The sequence below is a fragment of the Vulpes lagopus genome, chromosome 3 (genome assembly GCF_018345385.1).
Source record: "Vulpes lagopus strain Blue_001 chromosome 3, ASM1834538v1, whole genome shotgun sequence".
Classification (NCBI taxonomy): Eukaryota; Metazoa; Chordata; class Mammalia; order Carnivora; family Canidae; genus Vulpes; species Vulpes lagopus.
The window spans coordinates 76,135,742-76,155,039 of record NC_054826.1 but is presented as its reverse complement, the minus strand read 5'-3'; the positions used below and the strand labels follow the sequence as shown (position 1 = coordinate 76,155,039).

The following is a 19,298-nucleotide window of genomic DNA, read 5'->3' as shown; positions in this document are numbered from 1 at the left end:
TTTAGGGATGCTGTCTTTCTTGAATATTTATATTCCTGTGATGTTTTATGTGCTGACAGCTAAATGGAATTTAATCTATTCCATGGCATTATTGCTTTTTGTTTTTTGTAAGAGTTCCCATTTGAAAACCTATTACTAGGAATTATCATGGAAACCCCATTCTGCTGCGTGGCCATCTTATTACTTTTTCTGTCCACAAAATGATGCAGTTCAGACGGCCCATGGGGGCAGGTGTCCAGATGAAGGGGGCATGCTCCACTGCGAACTATGGGGCAGGGCTTGCCAAATACAGCTGCAAGGGGCAGGGAATTCCACAGCCCATATTTTTCTCCATCACTTCCTCATCACCAGGGAATGTGTCTAAATTGAAATCAAATCTGGTCAGGATTTGATTTCAATTGCAGAATCTCTCTGACACTGGTCAGGATTTGATTTCAATTGCAGAATCTCTCTGACACTGTCAAAGAGGTTTAAAACTATGGCTGCTCTAAACATCAGTCAGGAATGTGTGAAATGTTTAAAAAAAGGAGGTTTTATTTCTTCTCCCTTGGGGGGATAAAGGAAATGAAAATAGGTTAAAGAGTTCTTCCACTCTCTCAGAGCTTACCACTAGTTATTTTCCAGTATAAAGTTATAGGGACATTTGAAAAAATGTTTTAAAAGCCTGATCCTTTGCTTATGGTCAGTTGGTCAGTATCCCTCTCAAAGTACTATACCTGTCAATATTCCATCTTATAGCCTTTCCTTCTGGAAAAGCATTATTACTCTAAGTAAATCCTCATAGGGAATCAGCATAAGTGGCACAGACCATATATTAAAGGTCCAACCACAAGGAAGTAGAAAAGAATCAGACCAGATACACAAGAGATCACACTTTTGGAAGTGCTGTGCATTTGCCTCTCCAGGACACTGATATTTAACAGCATCAGAGCCAAGCTGCTATGGCTGGAGTAGCCATGGAGGAATCATTGCAATTCTGTGGACCCATAAAATATAGGAGACCCCTGTTATCCACAGATAATCAGTACTGAAGATGGCTGAGGATATCGGGTACACTTAAAATGGAAGCCAAAAAAAAGCCATACTAGGGCAGCCTGGGTGGCTCAGCGGTTTAGCGCCTCGTTCAGCCCAGGGCGTGATCCTGGAGACCTGAGATCGAGTCCCATGTCAGGCTCCCTGCATGGAGCCTGCTTCTCCCTCTGCCTGTGTCTCTGCCTCTCTCTCTCTGTATTTCTCATGAAAAAATAAAATCTTTAAAAAAAAAGCCATAGTAAACAACGAAAAAAATTAGATTGAGACTCTCTTCCAAAAGACAAAACTAGAAACTGTAAAACCAAGTTTATGAGTTAACAAAACATTGGTTAAAACCGAAAATCATGTTCATCTCACAATGAACAAAGACTAAACCAAATAGTATTTCTGTGGAAGAAAAACATAATTTTTCCAGAAAATTATATGATGGCTTGATGTCCTTCATTTTTTTTTCACAGCATAAGTAAGAAAATAGCCTTTTTGCAAATGTATTTGCAAACCAAAGGCCTCACCTAATTTTTCTTGGTTATTTAATATTTGATTTTCAAATCGTTCTCACTTGAAACACTTAATCAGAAAATCATCCTAATTCTTCACACATTGCTAGAAAACCACAACCCACAGCATACTTGTGCACCCAGGGTTCTCCACCCCCATCTCCCTAACTTCAAGTGATCCTGTGTCTTTTGCAAAACGTGCAGTTTTGCTCTGTAATCAATTTGTCCAGTACCTGCCCACCTGGGGTGCAGACTGACAAACAGGAACAGATGAAAGCATTCAGCTAGAAGGAATGTTTGAGCAAGGACCAGTTTAAAAATGGTCAGGTTATTAGTGGATACTTATGTGTTATGATGATGTTTTCTTTCCAATACAATCTCATTTCTGTGGGGACTGAAATAATAAAAGATTCAGATTATGAGGGCCTATTTTTAAACCTATTTTAAAGTAAATTCTTTTAGACTAAAAGTCTACCAAGCGATGATCTATTGGTGTTCTATTTATTTATTTATTTATTTAAAGATTTTATTTATTTATTCATGAGAGAGAGAGAGAGAGAGGGAGAGAGAGAGAGAGAGAGAAGCAGGCTCCATACAGGGAGCCCGATGTGGGACTCGATCTGAGGGTTCCAGGATCATGCCCTGGGTGGAAGGCAGGCGCTCAACCGCTGAGCCACCCAGGCATCCCTATTGGTGTTCTTTTTATAACTTCATGCAAGACTCAGAGCACACAGGAGGTCCTCCTGGATGAATAATTAGCATATATGCAAAACAAAGAATCTGGAAATTTTAGTTTGGGGAATTTTAAAGTTTATTCTATTTTTTTTTCTTTTTCTTTTAATCTGTTTCAGGGAACAACAATGAGGCCTTAGTAATGGAACAGAAATTAAGCAGTGTTTTCCCTTTTTTAACCTGATAAAGCCCTGAAACATTATGAACTTTTAAGAGCATTTCCTCATTTATAGGCATTCTCATTTCCTTTATAAGTTAATAGGTACTGAGACTAGACCTGAGTTAGCATCATAAAAGAGTAAAAGACTTTGCATTACAGCTATTCCATAAACATTTGTGTCTAGAACTACCAGTGATCCAGTTTCATAGACAGGTGACTTTTAAAAAATCTCTCTCACATATAAAAGGACATATAAACCAAGTAAGGACTTGACCCAAAGAACACTTATAAATTATAACAACATTTATTTGCAACAGAATTGTAGGTTTACCTGAGATTGTGCATTGACATTGGCTCCATTTGTAACCAAGACCTTTACTACCTCTGCTTGCCCGGCCAAAGATGCTATATGCAAGGCTGTGTTTCCTTTCTGTAAAATGAAAAGATATGTCAACTCACCCCCTTTATTTCTTTTTCAACATTTTATAAAATATGGAATCCTTCTATGTTTATAAGTTTCCGAAAGAGAACATGGCTGACAAGTATCTCATGAGAAGCTTGCCTTGATTCTTATTGAGGGCTGAAACCTCATTGAATTTGTCAAGTGACATAAAAAGCATTAAATGTGGGATACTGACCTTCGTAGCTGCATCCACATTGGCTTCTCTCTGTAGTAGTTCAGAAACAACTTCCACATGGCCTTCTTTGGAAGCAAGATGAAGAGCGTTCAACCCGTTCTGATTAAGAGTGAAGAGAAAGCTTTACTCAGCAGGTGGAGAATAAAGCAGCTAACAGTCTACTCAGAACTATGAAGATCATATCCTACCAACAATCACTTGTATGTGTGCAGTGTAGAAACTTGAATTAGGAATAAAAGTACTTGAAAATTAGGTGGGTTGTTCTGGTATCATTATATTATTTACTAAATTCTAGGGATTATTAAAGGATGCCTACCTACATTTCTGAATGCTCCTTTAACAAAGCAGAGTCATTTGAATATCTGAGCTGATGATACCAAAAAAAAAAAAAAAACTCCAGCAAAAAAGAGAGAGTCTTAGTAATAACCAGTGAAAGATTCAAGGAGTTTATAGTCCCGATTTTTAAAATTTTAAGTAAAAATTTAAATGGCAACAATAACTACAACTAACCTGATTGCAAATATTGATGTCAACCCCATTTTTTATGTAGTCGAGAGCCTTTTCCAGGTGTCCAGCTCGAGCTGCTCTTAAGTAACTTGCATTGGCATCAGACTAAAATAAAAAAAAGAAAGATATTTTGATGAAAAATTAAACTTATATACATTAGAACTATTCAGCTTATACTTCAAACTAAAAAGAAAGATATTTTAAATGGAACTATTATATTTCTAACATGAAAATACCATCAAAGGTCTTTGTAAAGTCATCAGGTAAAGGACAAATTCTTGAAAAGTGAGTTTGAAGTATACAAAGTTACCATGATGTCATAACTCATCCTGAACTGAAAGAGAAAATGTCCCCTATGATGTAGGTACCTTAAATCAACATACAATTCCCGGAGAATAAAGAGAAATCCCATAACTTCCTGGTGGTCTCATTATGAAAATCTCACTATTCTATTTGTCAGAAACTTAACATCTACTCCATAGTCAACTATTATAACCAGTTTTTCAACTCATAGCTTCACAAATATATGTAATGTTGTTATACTAGTTTAACAGAATTTGGAAGATGTTCTCTTGGATTTTTCTACAGCACATAGCCACCAGTTGGAACATAGAATGTATTTGAAAAGCATCTAGAAAGGTCTACACAGATTGTGAAGCATACTTTCCACAGGTTTTCGAGCAAGCTACAGCCACTACCTGAGAAAACTCTATTAGGAGCATCAGCAAGAGCAAATAAATGAACACATACAAATTTAAAAACAACAAAAACCAAATCTGTAATTCATTCACCAGGAGCTTACAACTCTGTCTTTCGGCTAAACTTTAGTATCTATGATGGTGGAGGTCAAACCATCAACTAAGGAAATCTTTAACAGAAAGAAGACAGTGAGAGAAAAGGCTTCAAAGTTAGATGGGCACAATTTGTAAAGGAGTCCTGCTCCTTGGAGAACAACACAGAAGCAGGTTTTCCTGAAAGGGGAGCCATAAACATTTCCTCCACTGGTTATCACTGCTATCATACCGGGTATGGCTTAAATAAGAGAGGAAATTATCTTCTTTTACCCATTTGGTGAAAACCTTCAAAGCCCCTGTTCACAGGCTGGAAAGCCTTCCTAAACCTCCTGGGCAGCGATCAATTGCTCAGTGCTCCCAAAGCATTAAATTCATCGAGCCCTCTTGGTATTTCTCACACAGCCTTATGGGTTTGGCTATACCTGTCCTTCTTTCCCCCTAAACTGTAAGCCCCTTAAGAACAAGCAGAGGCAGATCAAGGGGCAGGCAGCTGAATAGTAGACAAGGTGCCAATCTTTGAGGAATGCTAATTCATCCCTGGAAATGTAATTGAGCTGAAGGAAATCCCATCTCTCAGAAGGATCTTTGGTTCCCGTGTGGGTCAATTTAGTTAAGATTTTACTTGCTCAGGTCCTCGAAGGAGAGACCACCGTTTCTATGATGTCAACCCTTCTCACTGATAGCAGTACACCTCTCAATGGAGGAGTATCCTTTTTTCTTTGAATCAGGCCTTTCTAATCTCAATACTACTGGCATTTTTTAAAAAGGACTTTATTTTATTTTAGGCAATCTCTACATCCAACGTGGGGCTCAAACTCACAACCCAGAGATCAACAGTGACATGCTCCACCAACTGAGCCAGCCAGCCACCCCTACTAGCATTTTGATCCAGATAATTCTTTGATGGGGAGATGGTCCTGTTTGGGGTCGATGTTTGCTAGCATCCCTGGCCTTCACCAGCTATCCCCTATTTGTGACTACTAAAAATGTATCCTGAATTGCCAAATTTCCGTTGGCAGCAGAGGAGGGAGGGATTTCCCCTGCTGAGAACCACCGCTTTAAATAAAGAGCAAACCAATTTATTTACAGATTGTAGGCGGCATTAGGCTTAAATCTTTGGCCTGCCTGAGTTACCACACGCCTTGACCTACCACAAGTGGGCGACTACATGCATAACATTCTTTTTTGTTTGTTTGTTTCCCCTGCAATTAGAAGCATCCTGGCACAGAGCAGATGCCTATAGATGTTTTGTGAATGAATGAATCAATCAATAAGCAAATTGTATGGAAGTAACTGTATTAATTAAAATATTGCCTGCAACAATACAGGAAGTTTGCTTTGCAACAATAGCAGCTATTTAAATGGAGAACCTACTAGATAGAATACCAAGCCGACTGCCAGAGATGATAAACGAAGCCATTGAGTTGGGTATCTGGGAACACATGCAGCTATGCTAAAATAAAATTGGGATTTGAGTCAAGCATGCAAATCATTTAATCAGAGCAGAAGGCTAAGTAAGAAGAGGACAAAAGATACAGCTTCAAATAAGACAAAGGACAAACCAAAGTTTCCAGGAATTTCAAGAAAAATAAAATACTATTTTAAGGAGGCTTGCTACTTTGAGATGGTTGGTTTGTTGTTTTGTTTTTGTTCTTGTTTTTGGTTTTTTTTTGGTCTGGTTTAAAGTTCAGTTACAAATTAGCTCTGCAAGGATGGCTCATTGTACTGTAGAACATCATCTTTTTGTGCCTGCTCGATGACTTATCAGTGAATTTGCCCAGAAGGGCTCTGATGCCGATCTGGGAACAAATGACATCAGTTTGCCGGGATATTTCAACTTCCAGAGATAACAACCGTGAGTAAAGCATCCCCCATTCTGACTCGCAGTGCATAAAAACAGCTGCTAAACAGTTCAAAAAGAGGTATCATGATTCAAGGAAAGCCTCGTCATTATTCTACATCTGAAAAATCTGGCAATTCATACCATCGATTTTCCTCTCAGAATTTTTCCACCAGACTCTCTAAAGTAGAGCAAAACACAAACAATAAAACCCAAATTTTCTCATTCAGTGGTTCTTGACCTATTTGGAGTCAGATTATTTTGAGATTAACAAAAGTTATGAATAAGTTCTTTTCCTTCAACAATTGCACATGTATGAAATGCACAGGCCAAATCTGCATTTACACACATATATCTGCCACTAATTTCATGTGGTTCAGGACTGCCAAGCCTACTTTTGGATTCATGTTTAAGAACACCTACTCCAATGATAAAGGGTTTTCTGGCGGATACCTTCATAATATCTATTCTACCCCGTGACCTTGGCAGCAGATAATTCTGAGGTAGCTAATTTATCATCTGAGAACTTTAAGAACAGGAGAAAAAACAAAAATAATTTTCTTCACTTTCCTCAGCCCTCTGTTACATACAGGCGTCCTTAACGCACTAATACATAACAATCAGCCACTTTATACTCTAAGGAAAATGTATGGGGGGAAAAGAGGGAGGAAAATACAAAGTGAAAGCAAGGGGAAGAAAATGACATTTGCCTTGAAGAAGAATGACAATTTAGGAGGTGAAGTTATTCATGCCTACAGAAAAAGAATCTAAGAAGATCCTCCTTTTATTCTCAGCCACTTGCAAGAACACAGCTACCTCTTCCTTCCACAAATATTTGTTGGATACCGCTGGTTGTGCCGACACCTGGCTGCAGGGCAGTGAAAGAAACAGAACGGCACAAATGAAGACTTGCTTGCTCTCACCTCACTCTTAAACTTTCCAGAATCATGTTGCTTAAGTGACAGGGTAAATAATGGATTCTTCACTATTTTTTTTTTTTCAAATTCTATCTGTAGTATGTATACAGTGCCATTTCTTTAATGCTAAAAAATAGAAGATTTTGTATTTGGCTCAATATCAATGCATATATTGCAATTCTTAGCTGTCATTTCATTAGAAACATAGGAGTTACTCTTAACCAAGGCTACAGCCTGTTTTTTAATCATAAACGTTCTATCAAAACAATGCCTCTTAAAGCCAGTTGTAGACATAGCACTATGCAAGGAAATCAGGTCTCACGAGAAGCTGAGCTCTGCCACATGGAAAGTCCTACAGAGGAGGTCACAGCCTAAGGAGTCTGTTGGCACAAAATGATTATAAGCAGATTGGTCTGCATTTTTTCCCCTAGATGATCAAAATCTGAAGGAAGAATCTAGAAAATAATAATAGTATCTTTCATCACCCTTTCATGTCTTGTCTACTTAATCATTTTACTAGAAAGGAAAGAAATATGAACCATGTATGCTTTTCAAGGAAATAGCTTCAAGGATAGAGTCAAACATTATTAGGAATTCATATAATAACTCAGCATTTCCACTGACACTGGAATATTGATATTATTAATCAGAAAGCAGTGATTAAAGTGAATAAGCATTTCCCAAGTGCCAATCTCAGTAATCAACTATACTTCATACCTCTGACTATATACTAGACACTATTATAAGTGTCTTATAATAACTTCATTATATTCACTTAATGTAGTATTAATTCCATGTGTCCTCATGTTAACTTAGTCCTTATAATATTTCCATGAAGAAGTATAGTGAGTTGAATAGTGTCTTCCCAAAATTCATGTCCACTTGGAACCTCAGAACATGACATTATTTGGACATAGGATCTTTGCAGATATGATTAGCTAAATGATTGGATTAAAATGGGCCCTAAATACAATGACTGGTATCTTTGGAAAAAGAAAAGATACATAAATATCAAGTCATGATGTTGTACACCTCAAACTAATATAATGTTATATGACAACTATATCTCAAAAAAAAAAAAAAAAAAGAAGAAGTAGAGATTGGAGTTAAGTTGACACAAGATAATGCCATGAGCCACTGGAAGCTGGAAGACGCAAGGAAGAATAATCCACTAGAGCCTTTGTAGGGAGTATGGCTCTGTGGACACCTTGGTTTTGGGGTCTCCAAAACTATGATGAATAAGTTCCTATGGTTGTTAGTCACCAAGTCTGTGGTGGTTGGTTTTGGTGGCCCTAGGCGACTAACACAAGTAAGTACTATTATTAGCTCCATTTTATAGATGAGGAAAGTGACCTATAGAAAGGATGCATGACTTTCCCAAAGACACACAGCTTATGAATGGCAGAAATACAAACTCAGACAAATTGACTCCAGAGTCAGTTAATCAACTATTTTAAGAAAGTGCTTGGGGTGCCTAGATGGCTCAGTTGGTTGGATGTTTGACTCTTGATTTTGGCTCAGGTCACGATCTCAGGGTCATAAGACGGAGACCCACATTGTACTCTGCACTGAGTGTGGAGCCTGCTTAAGATTTTCTCTCCCTCTCTCTCTGTCCCCCCAACCCCCACTCAAGTGCATACCTGCATACTCTCTCTCTCTCTCAAAAAAGGAGGCTTAATAAATGGGGCAGCCTGGGTCAGCAGTTTAGTGCTGCTTTCAGCCCAGGGCATGATCTTGGAGACCCAGGATCGAGTCTCGAGTCCGGCTCCCTGTATGGAGTCTGCTTCTTCCTCTGCCTGTGTCTCTGCCTTTTTCTCTCTCTCTCTCTTTCTCTGTGTCTCTCCTGAATAAATAAATAAAATATTAAAAAAAAAATAAATGTCTGCCCCATAGTTTATGCTTGGCAATTCTTGGTTCATTCATTCATCTTCCATCCATCCATCAGTCCATCCAACCACTAAATTAACTATGTAAGTACTTTCAGGTATAACAAACGTTACTAAGAATATATAATGCATCTGTCACTGCAACTAGGTACTAATTTGAGACATGTGATCTTCTTATTTTGATTTAAAGGTCCCAAAACTTCCTAGCCACTCAGGTACACAACTTCTGTGTGAATCTTTTAATTGTGGTATAATTGACATATAATATTAGTTTCACATTGCATATTGTATATATTTGTGTATATTGTAAAGTGAATTACCACAATATTTGTCGCCATACATAGCTACAAATTGCGTATGTGAGAGATCTGAATTTTTGGTTACTTGCTTCTTCTTTATTCTTTCCCTCAAACTCTCTTCCAGAAAATTATGTGTATGTTTCCTATCAAATATTCTGTCTCTAGGGGCCTTTTTAGTTTAGTTTTTTTTTTTTTTTTAAGATTTTATTTATTTATTCATGAGAGACACAGAGAGAGAGAGAGAGAGAGGCAGAGACACAGGCAGAGGGAGAAGCAGGCTCCATGCAGGTAGCCCAGTGTGGGACTCGATCCCGGGTCTCCAGGATCACGCCCTGGACCAAAGGCAGGCACTAAACCGCTGAGTCACCCGGGCTGCCCTGCCTTTTTAGTTTTTATCTTCCCTTCAAAAAGTACTTATCAGGGCACATAGCTTAGTTGGTTAAGCATCTGACTCTTGTTTTCAGTTTAGTTCATGATCTCAGGGTTGTGAGACAGACCTGAGCGGGGTCCATGCTCAGCAGGTAGTCTGCTTGAGATTTTCTCTCTCCCTCTGCCCCTCCCACTGCTGGCTCTATTTCTCTCTCTAAAAATAGATTTTTGTTTTAAAAGTGCTTATCATAATGTATCTCATACATACAAAAGAATGCAGGAAACATATATGAACAGTTTAAAGAAAAATCCTGAAAGAAATGCCGGCATGCCCAGTAAGCTCAAGAATGAAAGTTACAAGTAGCTCCATAGACTTCCAATGAGCCCTTCCAATGAGCATCATCTGTTCTAGTTTATTATTCTTATATCTTTCTTCATAGTTTTAATATCAATATAAACCTCTCTAACCTAAGCATTACGTAGTTGACTGTCTTTGCACTTTCTATAAGAGAAATCATACATTATGGATCCTTCGGTCCACATGCTTCCTTTGTCTACTGTTGTATTTCTTAGATTCATCCAGGCTGACATGTGTAACTGTAGTCGATTTATCATGGTGGCTGCAGAAGATTTCATTATGTGATTGTAACACAATCTATTTATCCACTGTGGAGTTGATGAATGTTTGAGTTGTTTCCAGTTTGGGTCCACTATGAACAGTGCTGCCATGAACATTCTGGCACTAGTCCCGGTGCACACAGGCACCTAGTATCATAAATGCTGTGTCACTTGGTATGAGCTAATTCAACTTTACTAGTTAATGGTAAATTGTCTTTCAAAGTGATTATACCAATTTATACTTTCTGTGGTTTGTGATTATTGATCATGATTTCATATTCCTTAGAAATTAATCTTTGGGAATTCTTTTAGGCCTGGATTAATGGTGCCATATTCCAAAGAAGAATTTAAGATTGCTACTTCCAGTTGCCTAGAGGCAGTATCAACCCAAGATTATTTTTAAAATAAATGCTTGCCTTCAGGGTTTTTTTGTTTTTGTTTTAAAAGACTACACAGATAAATTTAGATCTCAAACTGGTATGGATATGAGGGATTCCTTGTGGTTACACATTCTCAGAGAAGATTTTTTTTTTCTTCCTTCCAGTTGGTGACAAATTGAGACAAGCAAGTTTTGCTACACTTTACATGTGATAGGTTTACTTCCTGTCAATCTTTATATTGGGAGCTGCACCCTTTGGGGCCCAGTTTATTAGAGGATCTCTTATTAGACTGTCTACTTTGGGGATGTTCTAGGCTTTGCCTCCAGTGCCCTGTTTCTGCAGACAAGTAAAACTGGTTTTTGTTTTCATGTCATTTTTACCTCCATAGAACCCTTACTTTTGTGCCAGTTTACAGTACACTTCAAAGGACTTACTTTTCTCACCACCGTAACATCATAGCTTTGCTTGCAGCTGGATATATGCTTAATCCTCCCCCCGCCCACCCCCACCCCCCGCCAATTCCTCCTGCTCTAATTGCCCAGTTCAGGTCCATAGCCATGTATTTAGGCCCAGATCATTCTAAAAAACCTCTAAGAGGTTGTAGTTAGTACAACTAGCCATAGTTGAATATTCCAGTGTCACTGAATACTGCCTAGGAGCTTACCAAGGAACCACTGGGGGTTCTGAGAAAATCATGACAAACAGCTGCAATTTAGTGAACTCCTACTATGGGTCAGAGACTTCACTAAGCACCTTATGTATATTATTTTTATACACATATTGTTAGTTTTTATTTCTTAAAAATTCAGTCAAGACAGGAATCTTCATTACAGATGCAAAAAACTGAGTTTCATAAAAGGTAAGTGACTTGTCCAAGGTCACAGAGCCAGTAAGTAAACAGCAAGGATGGAGAGTCATAGCTGCTTGATAAAAGCCCAGGCTTCTTCCTCTTATACTAGTGGTCCTGTGCAGCCCTGGTGGCCAAAAATACTGAGATCAAGAGTAGGACGAGCAAGAAGATTTCCTTACACCAATCTGCAGTTTCACCCCAAGGAGATACACTGTTATCTGCTTTATATGTTGATGTTTGATGGCATGCTTCATTTGTATAAATGTTTCTGCTTTTAAACCACAGTAGTTGATTGCTGTGGGATGGCCTCCAAGGCCTTAACTTTAAGACCTGACCCAAACAAACACTTCTAGCCTGAACTAAAAACATGAGTACTTATCTTGAAGACAAACTGGACAGCTTTTTATTCCTCAAACGCTTATTATTTCTAGACAGGACCCATAATTTCCTGGCACTGTGACATCATCCAGCACATCGTTTTGCCAGTAATGCTGACAACCAGCCCTTGCTCCCTCTCCCCCAACAACAGATTCATCAACTAAACCCTAGGCACAGCTCAAATGTCACTTCACCTCTGCAATTTCCCTCCATAAACACTAGATATGACTCCCCACTCTTGACTCCTAGAGTACTTGGTCTATTCTGCTCAGGTGCCAGGTGTCCATCAAGATGAGATGTAATCTCTTTTAGGGCAATCCTTGTCTTGTTCATGGCTGAGTTCTATATAACAGAATCCCAGTAGTGCTGAATGAAGAAATGCTGGTCCCTTGGATGGTCTAATGCTCCAAAAGCAAAAACCCACACCAAATTAATTGGGAACCAAAAAGTCTGCTATTTCTTGCTGTCTCTCCATTTCACCAAAGAAAGGTTAAGAGTCTAGTGACAGACTAAGGGGTTCTTCGACACTTGAAGAGAAGATAAAGGGGGTAGTTCCCAGTGGGTTTGAGATTACCTTGGTCTCTGATCTGTAGAGTAGATGACAGACTTCATGTATCTGTGAGAATGAATTTGCGGCAATCTATGGAAAATGCCCTACATATTGTAAGTGTCCATTTTTAGTTATGGTACCATGTTATTAGATATCTGAGCACTTAAATGCCTTCTGATTCATTAAAGTATAACAAACTGTAGGTCTCACGTACATGAACTTTCTGACAGTTACTACTAAAACAAATACCTTATTCCACAGGTGATGCCAGCAAGCATCACAAAATCAGGTGCTTTGCCCAAGGTGAACTAGGGAACCAGGCCAGACAATTGCTACCTACATTTCAGGGAATAGGTAGGTCCCCTCAAGAAAATAAGAGCGATATTGCCAGAAGGGGAAACAGATGTTTGGTGACCCAAACTAAAGCAAAACAAAATAAACACACAAGCCACACATACCACCAATAAGATGGAAATTTCCATTATGGAGGAAAAAAACAAAAATACCAAAAACATTTTATCACTATGAACAGCAAAAGTAAAATGAGACCATTCGGGATCCCTGGGTGGCTCAGCACTTAAGCGCCTGTCTTTGGCCCAGGGCCCAGGTCCTGGAGACCTGGGATCAAATCCCACGTCGGGCTCCCTGCATGGAGTCTGCTTCTCCCTCTGCCTGTGTCTCTCCCTCTTTCTCTCTCTTTCTCTCATGAATAAATAAATAAAATCTTTTTTAAAAAAATGAGGCCATTCAACATCATTCAATATATAACAATATATCACGCCATATATTGTGCAATTCCATGTCTATGCAGACATTTCAGAAAATAAATAAATCTGTTTGCTTAAACCACATTCTTAACTTCACTGTGGGTTTGTGCTGAAAGTGAAATCACAAGTCTGGGTCTTCAAGGAATAAACATTATATCTCTCCTAACTAGAAAAACAAATCTTCATAGTGGATGTTTCACTTATTCTATCACCAGAATTAAGGATTCATATTCAACACAGCCTTCAACATCTGGCAGTTAAGCAGTGAAATCGATTCGGCCTCCAACTTGAGCATACAGTTGTTGCTTTCAGTGATCTTACAATCTAGCCATGCACATTGGAGGTAGCATGTGGAATGAGAATTTATGGTAGCAGAACCTGCAAAAGATGATGGAGTCCATAGATCCTAGGGGAAAAAGCCATTTCTGCATACTGAATATGGCTAGGGAAACAGCTAAGAGGAGGAGAGGCAGGAATTCTAGAGGGGCCCCAGTCAGCAGTGAACAGAAGGAAGGAAAAGTAAGCAGAAATACAGAAATGGCAAGGTTTCAGGAATGGCAAATAAACAATTTCTCCTTAAAAGAGGAGGCCCCTGAAGACAATGGTGGAGGAGAGGTTCAGAGAAGGTTTGAAATGGCATTTAAATCTGACTTAAGCTCATTATAAAGATATCAGGAGCCAGAGAAGGGCTTTGAGGAGTGGGAAGAAATCATTAGATTTATATTTTAGCCCAATTAATCGACAGCAGATTCATATTGGAGAAAATGGAGCTTTCAAAAAGAGCTGTAGACCAATGGTTGTCAATCTGTTATGCTTCACGGATCTCCAGGGGGACGACTTAAACAAATAATCAAACGAACAAATCAGCTGCTAGCCCCAGTGGTTCAACTGGTCTGAGATGGGACATTTTAATAAACACAGCTCACATGACTCTAATGTGCCACCAGACGTGAGTACCACTGAATTAGTTTACAATAAAAATATGGCTCTGTATGACAAATACTTATATTCACTTATATGTAGTACCTAAAAACCAAATGAACAAAAAACAAAAACCAGACTCTTAAATACAGAGAACAAATTGCTGGTTGCCAGAGGGGAGGTGGGTGTGGGTGATGGCTGAAACAGATAAAGGAGATAAAGAGGTATAGACTTCCAGTTAAGGAATAAATAAGTCACAGAGATGAAAAGGACAGCATAGGAAATATTGTCAATACTATTGTAATAATATTGTATAGTGACAGATGATGACTATACTTATCCTGGTGAGCATAGCATAATGGATAGAATTGCTGAATCAATATATTTGTATACCTGAAGCTAATACAACACTGTATGTTAACTACAATAAAAAAAAAGAAAAAAAATATGGGTCTATGTGATACAGATATTTGGGGGCAATAGCAGGTGGAATGGAAGAGAAAGGAATGATGAGAGGCATTCTGAAGATCTGCTGACAGATTTTTAATTTCACCCAAGAGAATGTTTAAGATCTACATGCCAGAGTTTTAAATTTTGTCTTTCATGTTAGTCTCTCCCTGCTTTTTCTTACTCTTTTATATCCCCCATTTAAAGCAAACCCTTATACCCAGAAACTAAAGATGTCAGAGTTAGTACTGGACAGTAATTTTTGGTGAATAAAGTAATACAGATTTATAAATTATTCTCAGTCAGGAAGGGGATTTACACAGTATGGGGGTGCTTATCAAAATCCCAAAGTGCTCCATGCAACTGCTCCTTAATTAGTGATTTAATGTCACTTGTTTTGAAGAGAGTAGACATGGAGCCACAGGGCTGCTCAAGCATGTGAGGGGAGCCAGTAACAAAGGGGGTTTATTTATTTTTTATTTATTTTTTACCCACTAGACTAGATTAGAATCGCAGTTCATACCCAGAGACATGGCTATTCAGATAGTGCCCACTCAAAGTTTCCAGATATTTTAGAGTAAGATATTATGTGTTGGTATTTTATAGATATCTTGCACAGTGATCTAATTTCTGACCAATTTCAAAAGAATGTGACCAATTGCGCAACCCACAACAACTGTGACATTCATGCAACAATCTGCCTCCTGTCAATAACAACTGCAAATCTTTAGGAGACTGGTTTTTTCCCCCACCCTGACCTCCACCAAGGGGTATTAGGTCTGTATCTTAGCAAGTAAGTCCTTTTTAGGTGTGTGTGTGTGTGGGGGGGGGTAGGGTACAGAGATCTTAAAAGGGATTTGTGTGTGTGTGTGTGTGTGTGTGTGTGTGTGTGTGTGTTTATATGGCAAATGCTTGAAAAAATTTGAACCATTTTAGTTAGGGAAGTTCTTAAGTTATTAAGATTTCATTCTTTTTTTTATTTAATTGCTGCCTAGTTACTGGAAATCAGCGTTTTTCATCTATAAATCAGCACTGGGAGGGGCAGAGAGGGGCTGGTGAGGGCTTAACCAGTAAGGAAAATGCTTTTAGAGGCTATCTATATGTGTAATCATCTCTAGCAAAACCACTCGAAGGAGAAGGGGCTGCCTCCACAGATTCCTTCCGATTGCTACAAGGCTGCCTTTGTTTGTAAGGACTCTGCTTGGAACTAACCTTAGTTCATCCCTGAAAATGAGGTCACTGTCCCCTAACACATGTTAGACATGGTTAGCATCTTTCCACTGGACCTTTGCCAGAAAGGCCCCTGCTGGTGCACATTTCAAATCTGTCAGGGCGTTTGTGCACAGTGGCCCCTCTAATGCTGAAAGGCAAAACAACATTTCCATCTTTATCTTCAAGTAGAGGGGACTGGGAACCAGTTAAAAAAATAAATACAGTGCTGGCAGGCTTTTGTTTTTATAAAAACAGTATTTTTAAGAGATTTACTTTGCCATGCTGACAAACCCCACTCTCATCGAGTCTGTCTACTATGATCTGGTTTACATCCAAAGGAAGACCCAGAATCCAGGCCCCTTGCAGTGTCTTTTCTTGCCCAGAATTCAGAGACCTAAAAATTCTCCTGGAAACTGATTAGAAATAAAAATAAATACTGAGGAGAAAGAGGTTTCCCACAGGGGGTAAAAATATTGGGTGTTAGTGGTGGGTGGGAATTTCTAATACTCCTCAAAGTGAAATTGATTCTTTTCAGCTGCAAAACAGGATTTATTTGAATTTGTCTGAATTTTTGGGGGAACATAAATAAAGTAAGATTTTAAAGAGCAAGTTTCACCCACCTCTCAAGGAACATAAGACCATTTGTATCAGGGGAGGAGAGTATTGTATGTCTTAATATTATGCGGTCAATATAATAATCTTAGGTTCTGATTTGCAGTAGCCTGGGACAGAATCTTGAACCACTTGACTTACAATTTTCAATTAAAAAAAAAAAACTTCCCTTACACTATGGAATTTTAAAGTATCTTAGTGGGCTGTGGACATAGATTATGTCCTAAGACTATCGTACAGTAGGTACAATGCTATAAATGATATTTGGAATGGATAGGTTAGAAAGGTTTAACTAAATGCCAGGTGAGTTCCCCCCTTCCCTAAAAGCTTCCGGATAATTGTGCAATGTGAAAGTACTCTTAGAGATAATGACAGGTAGCTTATTCCCAAATGAACAAAAATGGAGAAGTGTTAATAAAAGTTCCATTTTAGCCAGGGTAGCAAACACAAGACATAGAAAGAGGTGTAGCTCCTTATTCAAAATATTCCTGAAGTTTAAAATGAAAACAAAATGAACTCTTCACTTTATTCCATTCAAGAACATTTCAGTATGGGGTAAGTTTGTCTTTACTGGCAGAAGAATAAAGTTATACAGCAGGGACCTATTAACCTTAAAATTAATAAAACATTAATCTTTTGTTATTCTGAAATACAAAGACCCAAACAAATAAGTAGCCTGGAAGAAAGCCAGAGATGGAGAAATTATTTCTGAAATGTATGTTTTCCAGGTGGATTCATTACCAGACATGTTTGAAACCTCTGTCGTGTTTGGACATGTTTCTGGTTATCTCTTGGGATGAGGAAGCACAAGAGAAATGGTAATATGTTGCTTTGGAACAAACAAGCCTATCTACAGCTCTCTCAGTGCTCAGCAACTCAGAACATGTAACAGCTCTGGAGAATTTCCTTTTTTTTTTTTTCCACCTTAATCCACGAGGATGGAATATTAGCATGAAGAAGATTTAACTTTTGATAATTTTAATCATTTTTATTTCAGAGAATTATTTTTCCTATTTAGGTAAAACAAGAATGTAACTGAAGTTTGCATAAAGTTAGTTAGCAGCTAGTGTTGGTTTGTAATGTGTAAATTTTGTGGATGCCAGGCTCTCCAAAACATATGACTGAGAGCCTTTTCCATTCATTAGGCAAGAGGAGAGTGCAGGACAAAAATACAGAGAGCCACTAGGGCCTTAAACTTTCTCATTATCAGTCATCCCTTCTCTTTTCTTGCTATGCTTCATCTAGCTCATCCGTCTCAATTATTTCCCACATGAACAAGTTTTTTAAGAAATTCTCTTTTGAAAAAAAAAAAAAAAGAAATTCTCTTTTGCTCTCCCATGAGCGAGGCTGCCTATAAAATACTTGATGCGAAATCCGTACTCCATTGTTCACCCGAGGAGGTGGCTGTCTTCAGTGATCAGGCTCTCCCACCCCTGGAAAGATCACTTGACATGTACCCCTTCATTTATAATTGTTAGAGCAGGAGAGTAATTTATGGAAGTGCCCTTGACTCACCTCAACAATACATACTAAATAATCTCAGGAGACATAGCCCTGACCTAGTCAACTGGTAAGTAAAGATTCAATATAGTAAAGATTAAATCTTAGTCTTAATATATAGCTTTGCTTTGTATTACCAAAGAAAAAAATGTGCATTTTATTTTTTCTAACACATTTTGTTTTTTGAGGGAGGTTGAGGTTACCGCATCATCTCTATTGTATAAATAGAAAACTGAAGCAAAGCCAGATATGATTTGCTTAACTAGTTAGGAAATTGCTGAAACTTGAAATCAGGATTCCTGGATTTTATGTTCTTCTCCCTATCTCATGGTACAAGAACAAGAATGAATTGATCAATAATTTTATGGTCTGAGCTAGGATAAGGACTTGGCTGCAGATTTTCCTGCCAGACTCCAATAAAGAATGGGGTCTCCAAGGTGTACTTGCTCACCCTTCCTTTCTTTGAACTGTCATCCGTGTTCTAACTCCTCACACAGTTATCCCAAGCATCCTGGGCACGGTGATGCCTCTAAACATTGTGATGCATGCCCCACAGATGAGGAGGGCTAAAGGAGCTAGCTCTGTCTGTCTATATACCAAATGAAGCTGTTCTGAGCCCCAGTGGGTAGTGCTATGCAGTTGAAATTTGGGAGTCTGGGTGCACCTGTGTTTATAAAACAAATAGCAGGCTGTTGTACAGCCTAGTTAAACCACAAGAAGCAACTGCGGAGTCCCTTAGAAATGTACCTTCTAATACGAAGATACTGCTACTTATCACTTAGGAAATACACAGCAGTTACTTCTGGAATCACACATGGCAGATTATATAAGACACATTAACTGTTTGGGATTTTTCCATTTATTTGGTATGTTATGAATCAGAACAGGGCTTCATGCCTAAGGATCCTTATTATGTAGGAGGTATTGGCGTGAGTCCTAAAATATTTAATCCAGCGAACTATTCACATCTTAAATATAGCAACTGAAAACAGTGATAAGCTAAAATTGGTCTAGGTATCAGGAGAAAAGAGAAAGTATTTACTTGAATAGATGAACATTTTCCCAACATTTTTTTTTCTTCTTTTTCTTTCTGAGATTAGAAAATAAATAGCTTGGTTTTTAGTGTAGATAGGCTTAATACTGTGAACATATGTAGTTTCTCCCAAGGCATAAATATACTTTATATGGTTGGGATCAGCCAGGCGATCACAATACATTGGACTTAGCTTCCTGGTCAGATAATTAAGAGGTCTGGGATTAAAAGCTCAGAGGAATTGAAGGGTGAGGCCCATGGAACCAGAGGGAGAGGAGGCATTAGCTAGTAAGATGAAGAGCTCTTGTATTTATCATCCTAAAATGTTGTGTGCCAGCTGGTGTAGCTGGAGCCTTGCT

The 19,298-nt window shown here is 38.5% G+C and overlaps 1 protein-coding gene across 36 annotated transcripts in view; it reads right to left on the bottom strand.

The window, feature by feature from the left end:
- Positions 1 to 19,298, bottom strand: part of ANK3 (ankyrin 3) — a 657,384-nt gene that overhangs the window by 216,082 nt on the left and 422,004 nt on the right. For all 36 annotated transcript variants that reach the window (XM_041749118.1, XM_041749123.1, XM_041749115.1 and 33 more), the window contains 3 exons: positions 3,570 to 3,671; positions 3,060 to 3,158; positions 2,753 to 2,851 (listed from right to left, as the gene is read on the bottom strand). In XM_041749118.1, coding sequence (XP_041605052.1) covers positions 2,753 to 2,851; positions 3,060 to 3,158; positions 3,570 to 3,671 — 300 coding nt within the window. The remainder of the gene's footprint in view (positions 1 to 2,752; positions 2,852 to 3,059; positions 3,159 to 3,569; positions 3,672 to 19,298) is intronic.